The sequence below is a fragment of the Gadus macrocephalus genome, chromosome 20 (genome assembly GCF_031168955.1).
Source record: "Gadus macrocephalus chromosome 20, ASM3116895v1".
Classification (NCBI taxonomy): Eukaryota; Metazoa; Chordata; class Actinopteri; order Gadiformes; family Gadidae; genus Gadus; species Gadus macrocephalus.
In genome coordinates this window covers 10,219,402-10,243,975 of record NC_082401.1, presented here as the reverse complement: position 1 = coordinate 10,243,975, position 24,574 = coordinate 10,219,402, and the positions used below count along the sequence as shown (strand labels likewise).

At 56.9% G+C, this 24,574-nt stretch overlaps 1 protein-coding gene across 1 annotated transcript; it reads right to left on the bottom strand.

Annotated features, from left to right (window-relative positions):
* Window positions 1-161: 161 nt before the first annotated feature.
* On the bottom strand, window positions 162-23,460 carry bcor (BCL6 corepressor; the record flags this gene model as incomplete). The annotated part of the gene is given in 15 exon segments (XM_060040459.1): window positions 162-1,328; window positions 1,442-1,598; window positions 1,848-1,925; window positions 3,639-3,784; window positions 4,664-4,830; window positions 11,832-12,119; window positions 13,355-13,689; window positions 14,954-15,095; window positions 15,097-15,279; window positions 15,370-15,458; window positions 16,323-16,406; window positions 16,408-16,653; window positions 18,061-18,217; window positions 18,866-18,922; window positions 20,317-23,460. Coding segments are annotated over 15 exon segments (5,607 nt in total), but the record flags the coding sequence as incomplete, so codon positions are not given.
* Window positions 23,461-24,574: the final 1,114 nt, after the last annotated feature.

The window sequence follows — 24,574 nt, the reverse complement described above, 5'->3', positions numbered from 1 at the left end:
TAATTGAGCACCTACAATAACCTCGGTGTTCCGTTAGATGGCAACATAGGATAGGCGTCTGCACGGTGGCGCTCAAGGACGAAAAGATGGTTCGGTTGGTTGATAAAATGAATGTTAATTTCCTTTGAGTAAATGGCCGAACATCATAAGCAGCACACCCATTTCGTCTTGCAGTTGTATATTTATTTTAAAGCAACTTTTTTTGTAAAATATAAATACAAATGAGATATTTTAATTACAAAGTTAAAACAAAAAATGACACACCAAAAATTACTTTACTGCAATAGCCTCCCTGTTATATACAAGCTCTGTGCCGAAGAGTGAATATCAACATCTTAAAACTTTATTATACAACACATTTTGTAGTTTCCATGTTAAATTAGAGACTAAATTAAGGGCAAAATTTTAACATCGGTTAAAAAAACAAAACGACAGCCCCTGAGGCTCAAGCAAGCGCTACAGCGCTAAGGAGGGGAAAATACATCGTGTGCTTCCTATAAACACAAATGCCACATTCAACAGAACTGCCTCGGTAATCTATGCTGAACAGCAACATAAAGCACAACGTGCTGTGTCCTCACACTGTCTGTAAGTTTAGCTTCAGACATCTTCCATAAAATCTTTATCAGAGGAGTGATGAGAAACAAACAGAAAAAAACTCTTTTAGATGTATATATTTTTTTATACATATATTAATCCACTTATAAAAATAAGACCGTTGTTAAGTTTCATAAGTCTGCATTTCCTCAATGCTCGCTTGCTGGAGGGAAATCTTTCAGCGGCTTCATCAGCCAGCCGTCCGTCTGTCTGTCCTTCAGTACAGCGCCCCGGCCCTGACCCCAGAGCAGGGGCCTGCAGCGCCACGGCAACGACGTGTAAGGCTATGAAATCATCCCTCCCCCTCTCAACCACCACCACCACCACCACCTCCACCTCCACCGCCACCGCCCACGATCGGCTCCCTCGGCAAACAGTCTCCCTACGGGGTCGGGGGTCACGAGGAGCCCAGCCGGCCGATGGTCTTGATCTTCTCCTTGAAGCGGTCCACCGAGGGCAGCTCCCAGCGGCCGTCCAGGCACTCCAGGGTGGAGCCCAGCAGGGCGGCCAGCTCGGCGCCGCCCTCCACCAGGTCCAGCAGCTCCTTGCTGTCGGGCTGGAAGGCGTCCAGCTCGTCGGGGCAGTTGAACAGCTGGGAGAGCGACGCCTGCCGGTAGAACTCCGCCTCCGCCACCGTCACCACCTCCAGGTGGGGGAAGGCCTGCCGGAAGCCCCGCGCCGACATGCGGAGCCGCCGCAGCACGTCCGACAGCAGCAGCCAGTTCCTGGGCCTGGGGGGCAGGGAGAGGGGGGGGGGGGTCAGTACACGGCGCCCTGCGACACGCTTTATGTGACATCGGCGCGGAGGGGCTTTTGGACGAGGGTCACGGAGCGAGGCACTCACCCTTGGGAGAGGGACACCTGGATGTTGTAGCAGGGCAGCAGGGGCCGGTCGGAGAACTCAAACTCAAACAGCTCCCGCTTGTCCTCCTCCTCGTCTTCCTCGTCCGGACCGGGAGGGTCCGCCAGGATGTCGAAGGCCCCGCCCTCCTCGCCGGCCTCTGTATGGGGGGGGGGGGGGGAACGACAAGGCACCGCGTGTTCTTTAGCCATCGCACCACACCAGACCTCCGTCGTAAAAAAGCTACACAGTCATATCCTCAGCTGCTATTGTTTTGTTCCTTTTTACCGTGCCAGACGAGCCAATAGTCAAGCCTGTCGCCAGAGACGCAGTAAAATACCGCTTGCGCCTGGCGGTCCCATTTATTTTTGTTGGACACACAAAAAATAAATCAAAATCCGTTACTCACCGCACACAGCGCTGCCGTAGAACTCCCAATAAAGTCCCGGGTCGTCATCCGGCCGGCCCTGGAGATCAGCAAAATAATCTGCAGAGAGGGGGGAAGGGACCAGGGCTTTTAGTGAAGACGGGAGCCAAGAGAATGTGTCAAGATCACAGTGACACCCAGGGGGAGGGGGCGGTGGGCGGCATTGTCGGCAGCGTCGGCAGAGAGGGAGCGGTGTCTGGAGGGGAGGGGGTGGGGGAGGGGGCGGTGGAACAAACACAGCAAATGTTGGGTGTGGGTCGGAGGGGTGGGAGGGTGCGTGGGGGGCCGGGGGGTGCCAGCGGCTGTACCATGGGGGAGGACTGTCTCCGCTGGGTTAGAGCTGGCTCAGTTTAGAGCCAGGCTGTGGACGCCTGCCAGAACCCCCCCTTCTCCCCCGTCCAAACACACACACACACACACACACACACACACACACACACACACAGGCTAACACATACACACACACAGCCTGGAAACAAACAGGCGGAGGGAGCTGGCTAAGCACACATGGCGAGAGGCAGGCGCATTAGTCAGTGTGTGCTTCTGCTCGCACACGCACATGCACACTGCTCGCGCACACACACGCACACACACACACACACACACACACACACTCTCTCACAAGCGCACAAAAACATACGCAGAGGGAGAGGGAGCGAGAGAGAAAAAGGAGCGGGAGGGAGGGAGGGAGGGAGGGAGGGAGGGAGGGAGAGCGCTGGGCTCAGTGCCAGCGTCGAGGCGTGGGGCGTCTGGCGTGTGTTTGGAGGGATTAGCGGCCTCCAGATGAGTGGGACCAGGTGGAGGGAGGGCAGCAATCACTCTCTCTCTCTCCCCCTCTCTCAATCACTCTCTCTCTCTCTCTCTCTCTCTCTCTCCCCCCCCCCCCCCCCCCCCCCCCGCTCCCTCGTTCTGTCAATCCAACGAGCAGGGTAGCAGTTCATCGATCAAGCCGTCGTAGCCCTTTCAAAATTCCCCTCCACCGTCTGCCCATCCGTCTTCTTCTATAAATCCATCGCCGGCTTTAAACCCCCGCCTCCATTCGGCTCTTCCAAACCCCCGTCCCCCGTCCCCCCGTCAGCCCCCCAGCAGCGAGGGCTGCGGGTGACGGGGTCTGAGCCGTTAGGTGTGCGGGGGTTGTGGATGCGGCAGGGAGTGGTTGCTCCGATTCCGCTTCCTCCCACTGTGTGTGTGTTTCGCTCACAGACAAAAAAATCTGCCTGTAACCCCCATACCACCAACACACACACACACACACACACACACACACACACACACACAACAAAACAACTTGGCAGCGGTTGCCTTGTGAAAACACAAAACTGTCCACAGACAAAAGCCTGTTCGCAGCCACAGCTCAGAGCAGGCAAACACACATACACGCACACACGCACACACGAGAGTCTGCTGCACGGAACCCATTTCCGCACGTACACTAAGCAAACACAGTTGCCGTTGCTAAGTAACCAGATAGAGGAGCTCAGAGGCAGCACGCAAGCCCCGGCTCCCCGTCTAACAGGTGGTCGGCCAGGGGTGGGGGGGGGGGCATACAGACACGTCTTGTGGAAATTTGGAAGGCAGAGCAGTAGAGCGTTGGCGGGGGAGGGGGAGGGAGAGCAGTGGGGGGGGGGCATTTAGCAGCAACAGGTTGTGGAGAGGTCACAGCAGCAGCAGGAGCCCGGCCAATCACCATGGACCAGAGGCAGGGAGAGGGGTACTGTGTGTGCGTGTGTGCGTGTGTGCCTGTGTGCCTGTGTGTGTGTGGTCGTCTCGTACCGATGAGGAAGCGCTCCATGTTGTCGCTGTGGGTCATCTTCAGCAGCCCGCGGCCGGAGTAGGTGGCCAGGGTGGGGTCGGCCCCGTAAGACAGCAGCACCCGCACCACGTCCAGGTGGTCGTTCTCCACAGCGTCGTGGATCGGTCTGCACACACACACACGCACACACACACACACACACACACACACACGTTAGCACCAAAAAGAGGGAAGCACATCCAGGCGCTAAGGAACGTTCCGACCGATTCCTGTGTCCCCCGACGTGGGGCCAAGGCGAAGACTGCCATCAATGCCAAGAAGAAAATATATTAAAACAACAGAGCAGTCAAGGCTCCAGGTGCTCCCGAGCTACCTCTCGACCGGGGGGAGGGGGAAAGCGCCGTTGCTGGCAGGCGCAACGTGAAACCGGTGGGAGATATTTTGTTAGTGGCGTGATTGATGACGACGCCGGCGGCTGCTACGGGGGGGCCCGGCTTGTGTAGCCGAGGCGGAAACGCCGTCGTTCCACATCAACGTTAAATACAATTAAAAAGCATTCACTTTCCCCGCTCGCGAGATGGGATTAGTGTGTGTGCACGGTGCCTGCCTGTCTGTCGGTGTGCGACTGTCTCCATTTGTGTGTGTGCGCTTCTGTCTCGGTGTGTGTGTGCGCGCTTCTGTCTCGGTGTGTGTGTGCGCGCTTCTGTCTCGGTGTGTGTGTGCGCGTCTGTCTCGGTGTGTGTGTGCGCGTCTGTCTCGGTGTGTGTGTGCACGTCTGTCTTGGTGTGTGTGTGTGTGTGTGTGTGTGTGCATGCGTGCGCATCTAACTCGGTGTGTGTGTGTGTGTGTGTGTGTGTGTGTGTGTGTGTGTGTGTGTGTGTGTGTGTGTGTGTGTGTGTGTGTGCATGTCTACCTCGGTTTGTGTGTGTGCATGTCTACCTCGGTTTGTGTGTGCGTGTCTACCTCGGTTTGTGTGCGTCTGTCTACCTCGGTGTGTGTGTGTATGCATGTACGTGCCTCTCTGTGTGAGTGAGTGGGGGCGTACCTGGTGCCATCCTGGGCGCTGCAATTGATGTCCGCCCCGTGCTCCAGCAGATGCTGGACGATGGTGCGCCAGCCGCGGGCGCAGGCTTCGTGGAGCGCGCAGTAGCCCGCGTAGTCGCGGTGATTCACCTCACACACGCGGTTCTCCAGACAGTACAACACCACCTCCTAGAGGGAGAGCGAGGGCGGGAGAAAGAGAGAGAGGGAGGGAGGGAGGGAGGAGGAAGGAGTGGTGAGTCGACGCATGCGTTTCTGCAGGCCCCAAAAAACACGACATCTCAAGACGGCGGGACACATACACAAATGGGCAAAACACACACACACACACACACACACACACACACACACACACACACACACACACACACACACACACACACACACACACACACACACACACACACACACACACACACACACACACGGCATCTGGCATCAAAACATAGCGTGGTGACTGCAAGTATGACTCAACTGTATTTAGTCTGCCAGATTCTGTTCATGTGTCTGGCTGCCCTGGCCTCTTGCGTGGGTGCTTGAAAGCGTCTTTTTGGTGTGTGCGTGTGTGTGGGGGGGAAACGGAGCGGTCTGGTAGAGACCATCGGTGAGGTCAGGCATTATCACGAGTGCAGCGACCACCAGAGTTCGGAGGACACACAGTGTAGGAAGCGCCAGTGTTCGGTGCCTGGTCTTTCAAGTGTGTGTGGCGTGACGCGGTTTGGCGTTGTGTGGTGCGGGGAGATTGTATGCGTGAGAGAAAATAAAGCGTAGTGTATGAAAAGTGACCCAAGGTAAATGAGACACAGCTGGGTACGGTTGAACCAACAAACACAAAAACACACACATACTTTATTCCACAATTGACACACACACACACACACACACACTCCAGAATGTCCAGCAAACAGTCCTTGGTAAATGGTGGGTCGGGAGGAGTTTGCTCATCTGTACGTGGGGAATGACTCCAAACTTTCCATCTCTATGCTAATTCCAAACAGCTGTCTACGCGAAGATTGTTTAACGCCATACCATTCCTCCTTCTTCCAACTAAGGGAAGGAAGGAGGGAGGGAAGGAGGGTAGGAGGAAAGGAAGGAAGTATACAGACAGCACCAGAAAACCACAGTGAGTGACGAGGGGAGACAGAAAATAAGTGAAGGGCAACACCCAAGCAGATGACAGACGACCAAATTAGCCGGCGCCCTTCTCGCGCACAGGCGATAACAACACGGGAGAGAGCGAGAGAGCTAGAGAGAGAGAGACAGAGCACAAGAGAGAGAGTGCGAGCGCAAGAGAAAGAGTGCGAGCGCAAGAGAGAGCGAGAGCTAGAGACAGAGAATGAGAGAGACGCACGGAGTGCAAGCGAGAGAGCCAGAGACACAGAGAGAGGGAGCAAGACACACAGAGCGCGAGCGCGAGCGAGAGAGAGAGAGAGAGGCGATAACGAGAGAGTGTGAGAGAGCGAGCGGGCAGGAGGGAGAGCCAGCACGCAAGGAGGGGAAATTGAGAGGGAGTGCGAGCCACGGAGCAGAGCGAGACAATGAAGCGCGTGTCTGAGTGTGGAGGAAAATAACAGGAAGGAATGGAAAAGCAGCGATGGGAGAGAGGGAACGAGGGAGAAGGAGAAGAAGGGGGAGGCAGTAGGAAGGTGCTCCAACTGGTTTGTCAGCTCGTTGCCAGCGCTCCGTGTGCGTGCCTGCCGGAGAGCGATCCAGGAGCGCCGTGCCCCGGCGGCCCCCCCCCCCCCTGGGGGGATTCCGCTCTGTGTGTACGGGTGTTTTTGTGGCATTTTTCGTGTGCCCTCGCAAGCACCCGTGTGGGTCTGAGAGACCGTCGTCATGGCCATAAAGGCAGCCTCGCGGCAGAGAGAGGTGTGCGTGTGCGTCAGTGTGCGTGTGTGTGGCTCCATGCCGTGGAGGTTTTTACCGGCCTGTGAATGTGTGCGGCTGTGGAGGAGGGCTAGCGCTAAACCTCTGGAGCCGTGTTTAATATCGGTGGGAGAGAGCTGGGAGCTTAGCACGAGAGCCACGGCTTCCCGCCAGACACACATAAACAAACGCGTGCGCGCGCGCGCGCGCACAAACACGCACGCACTCCTCCGCAGTAAAATGAGACAACCCCCGCCCATCGGACTCACGCCCTGCGTCCTCTAATCTCCCTCTCTAGAATGCTTCCCTTGCGCTCGACTGCAATCAATGCATCACTCAGACATTTAACCCCTTGCATTCCTGCTCTCGTCCTGCACCCCACGCGGCTGGCGGGCAGGGCGGTTGCGTGCGATGATGCGTATCACATGTATGGGTACGGGGCTTTCCCCTGCCTGCGAATTACAAGCATAACGACAAGCCGTGGCGGAGCGGCTCATTGGCGTCTGCGTGCGTGTGTGTGTGTGCGTGTGTGTGTGTGTGTGTGAGAGTCAGAAGCACAAGGCGTTCCCGGACAGACATTTCTCATAGCCTGACGAGTCGGACAAGGGCAAATTAAAAAAGAGACGCAGCACAGCCTTGGAGCGCGACCGGAGAGTTAATTAATCTGGACACCGGCTCGCATACCAACGGGAGGACGGCGGAGCGGCTCGCATGGGGGCTGGGGGGGGGGGTGGCGGTGTTGGAGGAGGAGGGGTGGTGGTGGAGGGGTGAGGGGGTTGGGGGAGGCGGAGGGGTGGGGGTGGAGGAGGGATGGTGAAGGGGTGATGGTGGTGGAGGGGTGGGGGTGATGGTGGTGGAGGGGTGGGGGTGATGGTGGTGGAGGGGTTGGGGCATCGTCAGTTAAACGATATGTATAATACATTGAGCATCAATGCTTTGGGTCCTGATCGATAATCCACTTAACATAACTGCACCCATCAGCTCTGTGCCTCGGTGGTGAGCTGAATCTATTCACCGTGGTGCGATTCAGGGACCAGAACTGCCAAGAGTTGGCTCCACGCCATGGAACCGTTTCTCCCCGCCCCCCTTACACCCCCCGCGTGATTTTTTGCAAGGGTAGAAAATAGATGCGAGTCATGTCAGTGCATGAACAGGTTAATAACACAGAGCATGTCTTGGTTGGAGCTCTCAGAGGGCCGGGTAGGATGGCTATGGGGTAGGATGGGCGTAGGGGGTGAGGCGTAGGTGGGTGAGGGGTAGGTGGGTGAGGGGTAGGTGGGTGAGGGGTAGGTGGGTGAGGCGTAGGGGGTGAGGGGTAGAGGGTGAGGGGTAGGTGGGTGAGGGGTAGGTGGGTGAGGGGTAGAGGGCGAGGGGTAGAGGGCGAGGGGTAGAGGGTGAGGGGTAGAGGGTGAGGGGTAGAGGGTGAGGGGTAGGTGGGTGAGGGGTAGGTGGGTGAGGGGTAGAGGGCGAGGGGTAGAGGGCGAGGGGTAGAGGGTGAGGGGTAGAGGGTGAGGGGTAGAGGGCGAGGGGTAGAGGGCGAGGGGTAGAGGGCGAGGGGTAGAGGGTGAGGGGTAGGTGGTGAGGGGTAGGTGGTGAGGGGTAGAGGGTGAGGGGTAGGTGGGTGAGGGGTAGAGGGTGAGGGGTAGGTGGTGAGGGGTAGGTGGGCGAGGGGTAGGTGGGCGAGGGGTAGAGGGTGAGGGGTAGAGGGTGAGGGGTAGAGGGTGAGGGGTAGAGGGTGAGGCGTAGGTGGGTGAGGGGTAGGTGGGCGAGGGGTAGAGGGTGAGGGGTAGAGGGTGAGGGGTAGAGGGTGAGGGGTAGAGGGTGAGGGGTAGAGGGTGAGGGGTAGGTGGGTGAGGGGTAGGTGGGCGAGGGGTAGAGGGTGAGGGGTAGAGGGTGAGGGGTAGAGGGGTAGAGGGTGAGGGGTAGAGGGTGAGGGGTAGAGGGTGAGGGGTAGGTGGTGAGGGGTAGGTGGGCGAGACACTGTAGCAGAGATTACAAAGAAAGAGGAAAATGGAGGGGATGAAGACATCCACAGAATCCATGCTCATTACCATTTCAAATGCATCAAGCAGACGAGCAAGAACAGAATTTATATAAATATATATATACGAGAGAGAGCGACGCGATTACATGTGGAGGGGGGGGGGGCACGGCCCACAAATCTAAAACCAACATGAAATATGCAGAGTATCGAGCGCCACGGTAACGGCAAAAGGACTGTGCATGTGGTCTAAGAAACATGCTTCTGTGTGTGTGTGTTTGTGTCTGCGTGTGTCTTTGTGTCTGCGTGTGTGCAGGTGTGGGAACGTAGGCGGCGACAGGAGTGGGTGTGGAGGAGGCAGCGTAGCAGATGGAGACCGAGGGTGTAGGCATGCCTGTGCGTGCACTTACTGGGTCACTATGACACTACGAAAGCTGTGTGTGTGCGTGTGCGCTTGTGTATGCTTGTATCTGGGCGTGTGTACGTGTACGCGTGTGTGTGTGTGAGTGCTTGTGTACGTGTGTATCTGGGCATGTGTAAGTGTACCTGTGAACGTGTGTGTGTGTGTGTATGTTTGTGTGTGTGTATGTGTGTATATGTGTGTCCGAGGTCCTCATATCTCCCTGCCTATGTGCGATAAGCGCGAAGCTTGCGGCGCTAAGACAGCAGTGTGTGAGACTGTGTGTCTACGAGCACATAAAGCTGTGCGTGTGCATAAGTCAGTGTGTCATTGTATGCGTGTCACTGTTGTGTAAGCGTGTGCTGCATGTGTATGCGTGGTGACTTGTGTCTGTTTCTGTAGAGAGAGACAGAGACCGAGAGAGAGCGAGAGGAGAGTGTCTGTGTGTGTATATGTGAGAATGTGTTTGCATGTGTTCCCTGCATGTGTGCGCCTGTATGTGTGTGTACGCCTGTATGTGTGCGCCTGTGCGTGTGCGTGTGCGTGTGTGTGCGTGCCCCAGGGGTCTGCCCCAGGCTTATCACACACAGGCAGTGAGAGACACGCTTCCTGAGAGAGAATGAGGGGGTGGGGGGGGTGCAAGCGAGAGAGCGAGAGGAGGGAGAAAAGGGAGGGAGAGAGAGCTGAAGCGAGACTTCTAGAGAGAGGGAGAGGGCGAATGAGAGCGAGCGAGGGAAGGGGGAGGAGAAAACCTGAGACTACACAAACAAGGCGCTGACCGCTGCGCAAACAACCCCCCCCCCCCCCACCACCAATCCCCCACCCCCACACATGGAGAAAAGGAAGGGAAAAATGCGGGAGGGAAAAAATTGGAGAGAGAGGGGGGAAAAAAACGTTGGGAAGAGACGCATAAATCAGAGAGAGGAGTCGGCTTCTCTCCAGCACGGCTGACTGAACTCCGGTGCTGCGCTGCACCCCTGCGCGTGCGTGTGTGTCTTTGTGTGCGTGTACAAGCACATACGCCTGTGTGTGCCTGTGTGTGAGTGCATGCGCGTGTGTGTGTGCGTCTGCCTGCTTTTGCGTGTGCCGGCAAGCAGGAATGCCTGATTTCCTGTGCGTGCGTCTGTCTGTGTACGTTCATGTGTGTGTGCGCGCATCAGTGTTTGCCTGTGTGTGCGCGTCCGCGACGTGTGAGCCTGTGTGAGGAGAAAAATAAAATAAAAAAAAGAAGCAGCGCTGCCACGGCTAACCACAGTCACCACGGCACATTAGAGGGCCATTAGAACACCATTATACTCCCATTGCTTACCTCTCATTCACACACGTGCTTTCGCGCACACACTCTCCCTCTCGCACACACACCGCATTATCACACAGCGCTACAAACCCACGGCCGTAGTGCACTCCGTAATGAGCAACAACGACACACCTATCTGGTCGTTAGAAGCAGAGCCCAGCGTGGGTGATCATGTTTCCAATGACACACACACACACACACACACACACACACACACACACACACACACACACACACACACACACACACACACACACACACACACACACACACACACACACACACACACACAAAAGCAAGGACAGCCAGTGTCCACTAGGAGCGGGAGAAGCCGTGGAAACCTGCCGAACCGATGCATCAGTGAGTAGTGTCCGTCAAAAACATGGAACGTGGCGGTGGAACCATGAACGTGAGTCCAACCCCCGGAGACAGGCGCAGCGGGTGAGGGGACACCGGGGGGCCAGGGTAGTCAGGCTGATTAAAAGCAGTCAAAGCACCGGCAGCTGTGATAGCGAGACAGAAGAAATTAAGGAAATATAGCAAGGCCTGTGTGCGTGTGTGTGTGTGTGTGTCAAGACTATATGATGATGGGAGCGAGTGAATGAACGAACGAACAGTGGCTCCAAACAAAGAAGGAGAGAGAGAAAGGAAGAGAGCGAGAAAGAAACCTCCCAATGCTGGAGAGGCACCAAAGCATCCGTCTCTGTATAACGATCCCACCCATCACTCGCGCTGCCTGCCCGTGTGCGCGCACACACACGCACGTGCACGTCTTTCTGTGTGTGCGTTTGTCACACACCGCCTCACAGAAAATTAATGAGATGCGAAACAGCGGAGCACAGCAGAGGGAGGGAGGGAGGGAGGGAGGTGTTCGCGTGTGTGTGTGTGTGTGTGTGTGTGTGTGTGTGTGTGTGTGTGTGTGTGTGTGTGTGTGTGTGTGTGTGTGTGTGTGTGTGTGTGTGTGTGTGTGTGTGTGTGTGTGTGTGGCTAGCGACAATCTGAGTCACAAAGAGAGGAAGAGAGGAGAGCGCTGAGAGGAAAGAGGGGGGAAGGGAGGGAGCGGAAACCAGGGGGAGAGCGAGAGAGAGAGAGAGAGAGAGAGAGAGAGAGAGAGACCAAGGGAGAGAGGGTGAAGAGAGACCGCCAGCGCAAAAGTGAAAAGGAGAAGAGGGAGAGCAAGAAAGAGAGAAGAAAAGGACAGATGGGAGTGAGCCTGGAACGGAGGGAGCAGTTAAAAAAAAATGTAATGAAATAAATAACATAGAGGCAACGCTTGCCAGATCCCCGTGGCAGGAACAAAGGATTTTGAGAAAGGAGTCAGGTGCAAGCAGCAGTAGGAGTGAGGGATGAAAGAGAGAGACAGACAGGCGAGAGAGAAAGACAGGAGAGAGAAAGACAGGAGAAGGGACTGAGACTGGAGAGATAAAAAGAGACGGACGGAGAGAAAGACATGAGAGAGGGAGCGAAAGAGACGGACAGAAAGACAGATAGGAGAGAGAGAGCCCGGAGAGAGAGAGAAAGAGACAGCCATAGAGACAGACAGACGGAGAGACAGAGACAGCTAAAACAGCAGCAGCAGCAGCAGCAGCGCTGTGAAGGCAGCAGCGCGCGGAGCGCCGAGTCCTCACCTCGTAGCCGAGCCGCGCCGCTCTCTGCAGCAGGGTCTCGCCGGCGTTCTTGTTCACGATCAGACGCCGTGCCTCCGGCGGAACGGGCCGCACAGCGGGGGGCTCGGCGGGGGAGGGCCTGCGTGGCGGCCCCGCTCCCTCGGCCGGGGCGGCCCCCCTGGCGGTGGCCTGGGGCTGTGGGGGGGGCGGCGGGGCCGGGCAGCCAGGGGAGCAGGGCTTGACCGGAGAGCCGGGGTAATGATCGGGAGAGGCGGCGCTCCTCCTGGCGGCGCTGCGCTGCTCGCTTGACTGAGGAGAGAGAGAGAGAAAGAGAAAGAGAAAGAGAGAGAGAGAGAAAGAGAGTGGAGGGAGAGGAGAGGGGAAAAAGGACGGAGTGTAAAGCACCAGTATGACACACATTCCGCACCATAAACGCTTGTGTGCCGCCTCCCCTCTGGCTCACACACACACATGCATGCAGGCACATTAAACAAACAACCCGGCCCTGACTCACACTAGCAAACACACACACACACACACACACAACGGTGCGTAGGATCTCCACGCACACCAGAAGTTCCTTAAAAAACACGCATGCGGCGACACAGAACGGCAGGCGCGAGGCCACACACGCACACACACCATATACACAAATTGTTCCCCAGCCTAAACACTGCAGGTTGGCATGTCACTTCTCTTTAAACACTAAACCATGACCAAAGGGAACTCGTGGAGAGCGCGTGTGCGTGCGCGTGTGCGTGCGTGCCCTCTCAGAGGTATTCCACATGGGAGCAGCTGTCAGCCTGAGAAGGAGCGAGGAGAGCAGCGCGGGCGTAAAACAACAAGCTTCTCTTCTTCTTTTTTTGCCCCTCTCAATTTTTTTTCCCTGTGCCGTCTTTTTTTTCCCTCTCTTCATCTTTTGAACTCCGGCGCTTCAGACGCTCGACCGCGGCTGCCACATTCCACACTGTGAATCAAAGTGTGTGTGTGTGTGTGTGTGTGTGTGTGTGTGTGTGTGTGTGTGTGTGTGTGTGTGTGTGTGTGTGTGTGTGTGTGTGTGTGTGTGTGTGTGTGTGTGTGTGTGTGTGTGTGTGTGTGTGTGATCACCGCCATAAAATGTGTAATTGCTTCTGGGCTGCCTTGTTATGTTAAAAAAAAAGGAAAATAGACAAACCAACAACAAGCAGGCAGCAATGGATGAACGGCACTTGACGACAAACAAAGCGACACAGGGTTCGACCATTGGGGACAGAGGGACGCACAAACACACACAGTCCACAGGGAGCTACCGAGGGCAGAACGAGGTCAAAGCTCCCGCAGCCCTCTAAACATTGTAAACATACTTCCCTTCTCTCCAGCCCACGCATACCCCCCCCCCCCCCCCCCCCCCACCCCCCCCCTCCCCTCCCCTCCCTCCCCTCCTCCCAGCTGCATAATCAGAGGCGGCAGCAGGAATGTTGAAAGGAACGCCGGAGCCACTCAACCGCCAGACCGCCGCCAGCCTGCCGAGAACAATTCCCAGGACCCAGCCCCCCAGCACCCACCTTGTTGTTGCCGTCGTCGTCGTCGTCCACCGCGGCCCCCGGGTCGCTGGCGCAGCGAGGGCCGGTGGGCGGGGCCTCCCCCCGGCGCCGCTCCCTCTGGCTGGTGTGCTTGGTCTTGCAGGGGCGCTTGCCCTTGGGCTTGTCCACGTCGCTGTGGCGACGGGGCTTGACGGCGACGGGGTCCCCGGCACCCAGGTGGTCCGAGGAGGCGGGCGAGGGGGGCGCCCTCCTGACGTCCCGGGGCCCGCACGGCCGGTCCCCGGCGACGGGCGCAAGCGGGGGCTCTCGGTCCTTGGGCTGGCCGGGAGGGGGGAGGGCGGGGGCGACAGGGCCGCCTGCGGTGGTGAGGGGGGGGGGGGGGGGGGAGAGAGAGGGAAGAGGGGGTGAGTCACCGAGGGTGTGAGAGTGCAGGGGGAGGTGGGAGCGGTGTTGCAAGGCCGTCTCCCGGCCCCTGTTGGTTTATTAATGAGCACAGAGAACTGTCGGCACAGCGGGCCTGCTCGCGCAGGAGAGAGGCAGGGAGAAATACGACAGGAAAAGAAGAAGAAAAAAAAAAAGGTGGAGGGAGAAAAAAAATAGAAAAAGGATTCACACGAACACAGACGCGCTGAGACAGACTCGCACCTGCATCACACACACACACACACACACACACACACACACACACACACACACACACACACACACACACACACACACACACACACACACACACACACACATACACACACACACACATACACACACACACACACACACACACACACCGAGAGCAGCAAGGACACTCCTATGAGTAATATCCTTTAACAAGCGCGGCTCGTCTGGCTTCAGCCTCTAACGTTACACGTTTGCACTGGAGATGCCAAATTGCCCTTGAGCCCGCAATGTCAAAATGGCGTTGAGGAAATGAACGCGTCAACCCGTTGGTTCTCTGTGCTTCTCTTAGTCAAAGCGGAAACCCTAATGATCCGTCAACGTGACCTGCATTACCGTACATCCCATGCTTCCGCTTGCTGAGACAAAAACATAAACAGCCGCGTGCATCCATAACGCTTGTGCCAAGGCGATGATATTTATAAAATAAATTAATAAATAAAGTGAGAGGCATGAAAAGGAAAGCGGGCCCGACTAACAATCCAGTCATGTGGTTTCTGCGGAATCATAAAAAACCAAACCTCCCCACTTGCGCACTTCCTTTAATCTTTCTCTCCTGCTCTTAATTTCCTTCCTGTCGTTTGTGCGTCTCGCCCTCTACCTCAATGTGGGCACATGACGAAGGGCTCTAATCAGCGCGCCCCCTCTGCCTTTCTCTCTCTGTCTGACTGCATCTTTCACTCCGACTCTCGGTTGTCTTTGACTGTGGGGAAAACAGCATTGATCCCACATTAGTCGAGTGTACACCCGCCCAAATGCATCTCCGCCCCAGCCACACCTAGCCTCTGTTTGCACTAGCTTTCGTCCGCATCTCTCTGAGAAAAAAAACTAAAAACAAAAAGCTTGGCATCACAAAGAGGGGGTCTTCAAAAAGGCCTCTTCTTCCCTGAAGCCTCTTAAGGAGGCTGTCGGGTGGGGGGCACTTCCTCTCACTCTCTCCCTTACCGTTAGACGACCTCTCGCAGCCCCACTTCCTGTGGATCTCCGCTCTCTGCGCCGCCGCCGCCGCCGCCGCCTTGTCCTCAGGGCCGCCGGGTCGGGCCCTCCTCTCCCAGGGGCTGGGGGCCTGGCCCGACATGCGGGGATGGGGCTGGGGCCACGCCCGCTCCTGCTTGATGTCGGGCCCGGTCGGGCGAGGCAGCGCCGAGGGCGTTGGGCTTGCTGAGCCTCAGCCCCTTTAGCTCGATGCACACCTTCAGCTTCCTCACGTCCTCGTCCTCTTCCTCCTCCTCCTCCTCCTCGTCGGGGGGGGAAGGCCGGCCGGTGGTCGTCTGGGGGGACACAGGACCAGACGTTAGCCAGCGTGGAACACACTCACGCGCACTCGTTAGCTTGCGGCGGAGACACGACAGCATTTCTACCCCGGGGAGGATCTCTGCTCTCGCCACACACAACCTGAAATCTAGAGTCAGTCGACGATTTAGAAAGATGAGAAAGGGGGCAATAGTGGCTGCACATGGACGCAGACACACGTGTGCACATGAGAGGGGCCCTGAGAGAGGTTCAGAAACAGAAGGATGGGGGTTAGGAAAAACTGTTCACCCCCCTCAAAGTCACGGGGGACGGGGTTTCCACCCTGCGACTGCCAGGAGAGCAATTGCTCATGCAAGGAAAAAGGGAAGAAAGAAAAAAAAAACGGTACAATGAAAAAAATAAAACAGATGAAGGAAGAAAGAACAGAGATAAAAAAGAAAAGAGCCGCTTGAAGAGGGCGAGTAAGCATAGCGGAGGAACGGCAGCTGTGTAACGGGGGGGGGGGAGGGAGACCAAAAAAAAATAAAAAAGAGCGAGAGAGCAAGAGCGACAGCGAGAGAGAGAGAGAGACTGTCCCTCGGCCGCTCTACTCTGTCTGTTGCACACGCTGCGCTTTAAGACAGGATTAAAGACTGCTCTCCTGTGGGCTGGCTGCCACACAGAGCGGGAGACGGGGCCGGCGGAGGGAGGGAGGGATGGGGGACCGGGGGTGGGAGAGGGGGACCGGAGGTGGGAGGGAGGGCGAGGGGGGAGGGCTGCGGGCTGACATGCTTTAGGTTGGGATTGATTAGAAAAAGGAGAGCCACGGCAGGAATGGGATGACGAAAACTTTACCGGGAATGAGCGGCGGAACCAGGAATCAGTGAAATGGGAAAGGAGGGTGGGAGGAGGGGAGGGGGGGGGGGGGCAGTGGGGAGTAGAGCCAGAGCAAAAGAGAGAGGGATAGAGAGAGCAATAGAGAGAGAGCGCACGTGGATAGAGAGATAAAGAGAGGGGGGAAAACGCCTCCATTGAAAGGGGAGCCGGGTATTTGAAAACACGGCGCTTGCGTTTCTCTCACCAGTACAAAGCTTGGCTCTCTTCTCTGGGTGGGACGTCCTGTCCCGCTCCCCCCGCGCCTCCCCCTCCGCCTCCTGCGGCCTCTGCTCCCCGGCCTCGGGGCAAAGGGGGCCGCTTCCTGGCGGGCCCCACGCCGGGGGGAGCGCCCCGCTCCACGAGGTGCCCATTAGCCGGTGCCAAGGTGGGGGGCACGCCGTGTCCGATGTCGGCCTCCCGCGCACCTTTCCTGGCCCCGTCCGCCAGGCCCTGCCCTCCCAGCAGGGGCTCCCGGAGGGCCCCGCCGCAGCGCTGCAGGACCGGGACCCGGTTGTTGCCGTAGGCCGGCCGTACCCCTGCGGAGAAGGGGAGGGGGGGGGGGGGGGGGGGGAGATGAAAGCAACAGAGTCAGACATGCAGAACGGCTGGCAGCCAAACACAGAGAGCTGGAGGGAGGAGAGGGAGGGGAGGGGGGAGGGAGCGAGTTAGACAGAAAAACAAGGGAAGTGGGGATAAGGGGGATGTGGGGGGGGGGGGGGGGGGATACCAGTCAAACACCAGCCAGCTTTTATTCCCCTTTAAAGACAGGCCGTAAAAGTTTGATGGGGTAAAGACTTTTTAATCTGATGTGAGCCGAGCCAGGCCGCCAGGCCGCGGCCGCGCCAGACACTCCCGCTTCCCGGGGAGCGCGGGGGAGGGGAGAGATTAAACGCCTTGCGCACGTCACCGCCCGCCCCCCCCACCCCCCCACCCCCCCCCGGTGGCCCCCTGTCCTCCCCCAGTGGCCTGACCGCACCACGCCCTTCTCACACAGAGCGTGACTCGCACCCCCCCGCCCCATCCCCCCCCCCCCCTCTCTCTCTCTCTCCCTCTTTCCCACCCGCCCGCCCACCCACCCCTCTCCCTCCTCCCTCTTCTCTCTCGCTCTCTCCGTGCCATAATTAGGCTCACACGTCAGCCCCAGCCTCGGCCCAACACACAGCTGGGCTCCTCGCCAACATAAGTAACCCCCTCCCCCCTCCTTCCTTCTTTCCGTAGCGCTCTCCCATCCGCTCTTTCACTCACTGACTCTCTCCCCCCTGCTCTCGGCTCCGCCGTACCGTCGGGGCCTCCCTCCCTCTCCTCCTCATCCTCCTCATCCACCTCTTTCCCCCTCTCCACTCCTCTTTTTCTTTCCCTCTACCCTGGTTTGTTCTCCTCCTCCCTCCATCTCTCACTCCCTCTTTATTTCTCATTCTCTCCCTGTTCCCCTCGCTGTCTCTCTCTCTCTCACTCTCCTTCCTTAGATACGAACAAAAGGCTTCTACAAAAACAAAACTCCCTCGCTCGCTCGCTGTGTGTTGTGTACGCTTATCCGTGTGTGTGTGTGCGTGCGCGGAAGGGGGGGTGGGGGGCTAATGTGTTTTGAGACCAACTTGCCTCAGCATTTGCAGCAAGCGTGCACAAACCATTGTCTGTTTCTATGTCCTTTACTGTGTGCTCACTTGTGTGTGTGTGCTTGTGAGTGTGCTTGAGTGTGTGCGGCCGTGTGCTCGTGTTCGTGTGTGCTCTTGTGTGTGTGCTCTTGTGTATGTGTGTGTGTTCTTGTGTGTGTGTGTTCGTGTGTGTGTGTGTGCTCGTGTGTGTGTGTGTGTGTGTGTGTGTGTGTGTGTGTGTGTGTGTGTGTGTGTGTGTGTGTGTGTGTGTGTGTGTGTGTGTGTGTGTGTGTGTGTGTGTGTGTGTGTGTGTGTGTGTGTGTGTGTGTGTGTGTGTGTGTGTCTCACCCTCCCTCTCCGCCTGCCTGGCGGTGAGCTGGCCGTGTTCCAGCATTTGCTCTCGCTGGCAGTCTGCCAATTCGCGTCCCGCACCCGGCGCAGACACACACACACCGCCGCCCTCCTTCTCCTTCAGCTCCAGCTCCGAGAACCGCATCATCGCCCGCTGCGCACGCACGCACACATGCACATACATAGACACGCACACAGACACGCACACCCGCAAAGACGCAAAGAACACAGACACACACACAAGACAGCCATGAAAACCACTCACCGTCTGCCCGCATTGCGTGCACACACATACACCTCTCTAAACCTCAATCTGGGCTCAACTGCTACTGAAGCAAACTTTCCATCAAAGAAATATGGCAATAACACAAACAAGTTAACAAAATACATATATAAGAAGATATAGATATATACACAAACACACACACTCCACAAACACACACATGTAGGACAAAGAGGTAGACAGATAAACGACAAGCATGGCATCCAGACATGGGTTAGACTAGTGCAGCCACTGTGAGTCCATGCGCTCTGGGGGCTAGCCCTGGCATCTCCCTTCCTGAAACATGAACATGGCTAGGAAACATATACAGCTAAGCCCTGAGGCAGAGAGGGAGAGGGGGTAAGGGGGGAGGGGGGAGGGCGAGGAGGAGGGAGAAGGAGGGAGACGGGGAAAGAGAAATAAGACAGCGAGAGGGGAAAGAGGGAAGGAGGAAAAGTTGGTAGAGTGCGCAGAAATACATAGAAGTAGAGAAAGCCTGTCAGAGGGGTAGATACGTGATAAGAAATGTAAAGAACTGACCTCCCAGTTAGCAGCAGGTTGACTTATATTACTCTCCTCTTGTGATATGACTTCCATCTAAGCAATTAGAACGGGGGTCTCAATATATATCTGTCCATCATGTCATGTTTGTTTTTGATTTATAATTATTATATTTTTTGCATGAATTGTATGTTCATTGGCTTTTCTGCACAAGGCATCTTTACAGAGTTAACAACAGGAAGCCAAACAATCCCACGAAGCAACACACAATCAAATCAAATGATTCAACAGGTCAATTATTAACACAACATCAAAGCTATCAAATGACTTTAACATTCCCCAATTGCTTAAGTTGAAAATGTTGAAAAATTAGCTTGACATTTTTTTTGCTGATTTTTGACTCGTGATTGATAGTAATTGTGTTTCAGTATCAGTCTCATTTGTTGTTTGGCGAGAATCACCCGGATCCAATTAGTTCATGGCCATAATTAAAAGCGTCTGATAGCTTTGTGTTGCAGCTTTGCAGTGGCAAGCATGACAGACAAAACCACAAGTTTTCAGGGCTGCGTTCACAACATAGACAGACATATGCAACTTATTATCAAACTGCCTCCGTGCCAGTGTCAGTAAACTGGCATACAGCTTTTAGTGTGTGTGAGCGCTCAACATGCCTTGGTGTTGAGCGGGATATCTATAGCTTGTGTCTGCCTGTTTGTGTGTGTCTCTGCGTGCGTGTTCTTCAGGGATGCGGGTTCAGGGGTCTATGGGGCCAAGGGACTTTGACCGTGGAGATCGACCAGCCAGTAGAGGACAGGTGCAGGCTTTCAGAGGGGAGGGTCTTAGCGGGCCCAGCAGAAGGTTGGGCCGACTGTTGGTTAAGCATAGCCATGGGCCGTGTAAACTATGAGGCGGTTGGTGTTAGCATAGCCCGTTAACCAACTGTAACTGTCGAGCAGCCACCTCCAACGCCCACTTTAGCACCGAGCCGCTCGAGCACGGACACTCTGCAAATAAATGCAGGCACACGGAAACGACCTTTACGCCGACTGCTCCCTAATCAGCATACAGAAACGGCAGCCTTTGTTAACCTCTGAACTGCCCTCCAACAAACTGGCTAGCCGGGTAAAGGGCTCCGAAAGCCCCCGTGCTAACTCGGAGCGGCAATGTCAAACGAAGGGGGTGGCGGTCACACCGGTAGCCATGGCAATAGCGCGACAGAGGCCGTGTTCCTCTAATGCCACGTTAGCCACGAATACACAACGTATTTGGGGGGTTCTGTCATAATTATTTAGTGTGGGGAGGGGAAGATCATGCTGATTTTTGGAAATCTGGTGTGCAGTCTTTCGTGTGTGGTTGAATTGTGTGCAGAATGTGTAGAATATATTCTATGGTATATATTCGACTCAATTCTCATCAGAAAAGCCGTGCTGCCTGAAAATCACCACTCCCTCCCCTGAGCCCAATATAGCCCCATGTGTTAATGGCCTCACCTGCAGGGCTCTCTGCTCCCGGCTCAGCTTGCTGGAGTCTGCATATAGCTCTGTGGTGACACATTTGAAGCGGTCGCCCACATAGCCCGTGGAGTTTGCAATCCTCTTGGCCAGGCTGGACCTCCGTGAGCCCCTGGACGAATGGTCGTCGTCGTCGTCGTCGTCGTCGTCGTCGTCATCCTCATCGCATTCCCCGTGAGAGTCCTCCGGGTCCACGATGCCGTCTTCCCTCTCAGCCCTTCTGCCGCGCAGGATTTCCCGCTCGGCCTCCATTTCCAGGTCACTGCACGTCTGAGGCGCGTAAGCGGGGCCTCGTCGCTCTCCTTTGCACTTCCCGCGCTCGCCCGACGTCCGGGCGCAGCTCAGGGTGCTCTGGTCCTGGTCCCCGAGGTCCGGGCTGGGACTCCGTGCCGGGGAGCACTGGGGCGAGCTTGACGTCCCGCTGGCACAGCCGGCGACCGGGGCCAGCCTCATGTGCCCAAAGGTGGTGTCTGAGCGCCGGTCGTGGTGGGGTGCCTTCAGGTTGGGGGTAAGGCCGGTCGGGAAGGCGAGAGGAGGAGAAGGGAGACGGGGATGTTTTGGCTCGTATTCAGACTTCGTCTGGTTTTGGTTGTCACATTCATTTTGGTTGACTTTTGCGCCTGGAACCAAAGGCGGCAGCTTGTGCACTTTGGGGGTAGACTCTGCGTCCGTGTCGGAGTGAACAAGGTCAATGCAGACGATTCTCTCCCTCGACGATGCAGAAGAGGACGGCGGGTTTGCGTGGCTTGCACCCGGCTCCCCCGCGCCCTTCTCCAGTATCCTTTGGCTCCCTTCACACCGAGCCATGGCTCCGGCCCGGTCCCCTCCACATTCATCCGCCCGACTCCTGGGCTTGTCTATTCCCCTGGGCTTTAGGCTCACATCCCCCCTTTCCTGGAGCTTAGCTTCGGTGTGGGTCTGCATCAGGGGGTGGGACATCTCCTGGGAGTTAAAGGTGAGGTACTCTCCCCCAGATGGAGCGGCCAGGTTGTGGTATGGTAAGGGGTGCTTGGCCGCCAAGTGGGTTGGGTAAAGGCTGTTGCTGCCCAATAACACTGGGTGAGGGTAAACAGGGCCTTTGGCCCCCAGGGGAAGGGAGTGGAGGGCCATTCCATCGGGGACAGAGTATTGCAGGTATCTATTGGCATAGGCCAAGCTGTGGTTCAAGTAGGCGTCGCTCTGGGAGAGGTAAAGGTGACCGTTCTCCAAACACTGCCTTTTGTATGAAGTTACATCGGGAGCCGTCTCCCCTCTCTTAGAGGACTGGGAGGACTTGTCTCCCCCCTCTCGGTGATGGTGATGTTCTGATGGGTTGGGGCTGTGTTTGGGCCAGTCCCCGTTGGGCCTCGGGGAAACGGGCCTGGACGGGATGAGAGATGAGCTAGGGTGTTGGGCGGAGGGCATGGTGTGGTTGGGCTCTCCTATCCGTGGACAGGAGGAGCTGCGCTGCTGAGGCAGCACCTTCTCAAGGCCCTTGTGTTTGATGACCGACGGGGAGGAGCTTTTGGCTTGGACTGAGCCTGGGTCCTGGCTGGGGTTGGGCCTCGGGGAAGAGGGTAAACCCGGCATGTGCTGAGCATGGGATGGGGACGGGTTGGGCACCACCCAGGAGGAGTGTAAAGTGCTGATTATCTCGGGCCTCTCGGAGACCTTGGAGGAAGTGCTGCTGCCCACCGGGTGGGGATGCAAAGGAGGAGACAGGGAAAGGGTCTCCTTTAAGAGCTCACGGCTGGGGGGCAGCCCGTAGCGGGCCCCTGGAGTCAAAGCGTCCATCTTTACAGGGTAGCCGTTAGGGGGCAGGCCAAACTCAAGCATCCTTCCAGAGAGGTCCAGGGGCTTCTCCGCCGGGTCTTTGGTTGCAGAGGACTGATGAGCAGCCCGGTCGAAACTGGGTTTGGAAGGGGACCTGCTCGCTCTCCTCTCGCCTCGCTCGGCTCTTTGCTCCGACGGGCCGTCCCTGGGCCGGGGCTTATGGGGACTGGGTCGGGCCGGAGAGGGCTGCTCTGGTGCCATGCCGTTGACAGAGTACGGATGGGGAATGGACTGGGAGGATAATAAAGAGGTGGAAGAGGTGGGCGGTTGACCCATTCTAGCCACCGGTCTTTGTAAGTCCACAGAGCCATCGGACAGAGCTTGGGGAGGGTGGGGGATGCGAGAAGAGGCACGAGGAGAAGAGTCGATGGAGCTACTGCCGTTGTTTCCACCGCTGTTGTTGTTGTTGTTGCCGCTGCCAGAGCTACTACCGTTACCACCGTTACCGCCAGCGTTACTACTGCCAAGGCTTTTGCGGGAAGGGGGTCTGTTTGTTTTGCTGCTCCTGTTTGGAGATCTGTCTCTGTCAGGGTTGGCCTGGTGATGCTGGGTGTGGGACGAGGGCTGGTGGAGCTGCTGTCCGAACGGCGAGCCCACGCTAAGCCCCTTGTCCTGGCAGTGCACCATGGAGGTGGGGGCCACCGTCACCGCGGGAATCCTCATCGGGGGAGCCACCATGGGCGAGGAGATGGGAGAGGGCGGATAGGGTGGCATGTAGTACAGCCGCTCGGCAGCGGAGGCGGCGGCCTGGTTCACACTGCCCCCCTGGGCGGCACACAGCGAGGGGTAGGCCAGGTGCTGGGGGAGGTAGGGGTTGGGCTGGCTAAGCAGGGAGGCTTTGTACATGCTCAGGGCGGCGTATTTGGAGGAGTCCATATAGGGATACATGTTGGCCTCGGGGTAGGGGCTGAGCCAGGGCAGACGGAGGTAGCTACCGCCGGCGCCAGCCAGGCTCAGCTCTGATGCCCTCTTGTCCCCCGGCCCACCCGCTCTACATTCCAGGCCCAGGCCTTCCGCTCCGGTCCCCTGCACCATCACAGGCTTGTGGAGGCCCAGCGGAGCGCCCTTGTACAGGCCTAGGTAGCCGTTGGTCGGCTTGCGGCTGTCCATGGAGCCGTCAGGCTTGTAGATGAGCTCCGGGAGGCCGTCCCGGCCGTAACCCAGGGGCAGGGACGTCCCCTCCCGGCCCTTCTCGGCCGGCAGGGCCCGGATCCCGGGGTAGACCACCCCGCCGTGCAGACGGAGGCTGTCCCGCATTAGAGTGCCTCGGTCGAGCCCGATAGGCGTAAGCCTCGCATCCACCTGCAGGTGAAAGGGGTTTCAAAAGAAGAGACGGTTTCACCAAGTCTGAATTAATGGCTGCTACTGATTTAAAAGCCCCATAAAACTGGGTTTCCCTCGTACTGAATTCAAACTTTAAAAGGGTGTACCTCTGAAATTCACTAGGCGTTAAAACGCCTAGTTAAAACGGATTGCGTTGGTTATGCATTTGATTGTACATAAGTGAGCAGAGTGCACATGTGCATGAGGATAATTGTCACACGCGTGTCACACAGCGTAAACAGAGCCGATAAGGAGCAGCAGGACTTGCCATGTTTTGTTTGATGTGGTTCCCTTGTCTCAGTTCCAGGTTGGTCTGCGTCTCAGCATCGACATCACGAACAGATGTTGCCCTATGGGGACATGCAAACTGTTACTAGTAAGCATCGAGGCGCACAGAAACACACACACACACACACACACACACACGCACACACACACGCACACACACACACACACACACACACCTCTGTTGAAAAACACCCTCTTGGATTTTTCCAGAAGGTTGTCTATAAAAGGCTTTTAGCACAAACCTTACATCTGGAAAGGACACACAAAGTGTTGTGTAACGAACAATACAAATATATATAGACTCCGATGGTCTAACTGTGTAGAGAAACACACGAGAAAGTGGTGTAGGAAAGCAAAGAGAGGGAAGATAGGACCTGGCTTAACCGAGTGGGATGGAAAACAATCGCACCGCGCTAACCGCATGCATCAACAACGATCCTCTAGCGCGCGCACACACCAACACACACACACACACACACACACACACACACACAGAGAAAACCACCCAGTCTCCAAGATGAAAGCAGCCCCCCCCCCCACACCCCACACACTTTCCTCTATTCCGCTGACAGCAACAACCCCCCTGCTCTGCCTCCCCCGGCTGCCCCTCCCCCAATGGGGGGGGGGCAGACCAGCATGGTGGGGCCCCTTCCATTCAGCCGGGTTCCCCCGCTCACTGGTCCCCCGTGCCCCGCCTGACCTGCCCTCTGCGCCGGGCGGGCCGGGGGAGAGCACACATCAGAGGCGGCCGCGGCGGACCCCCTCCTCCCCGCCCCCCCACCCCCGCCGCCACGGTGCCACGGATCAACAAACA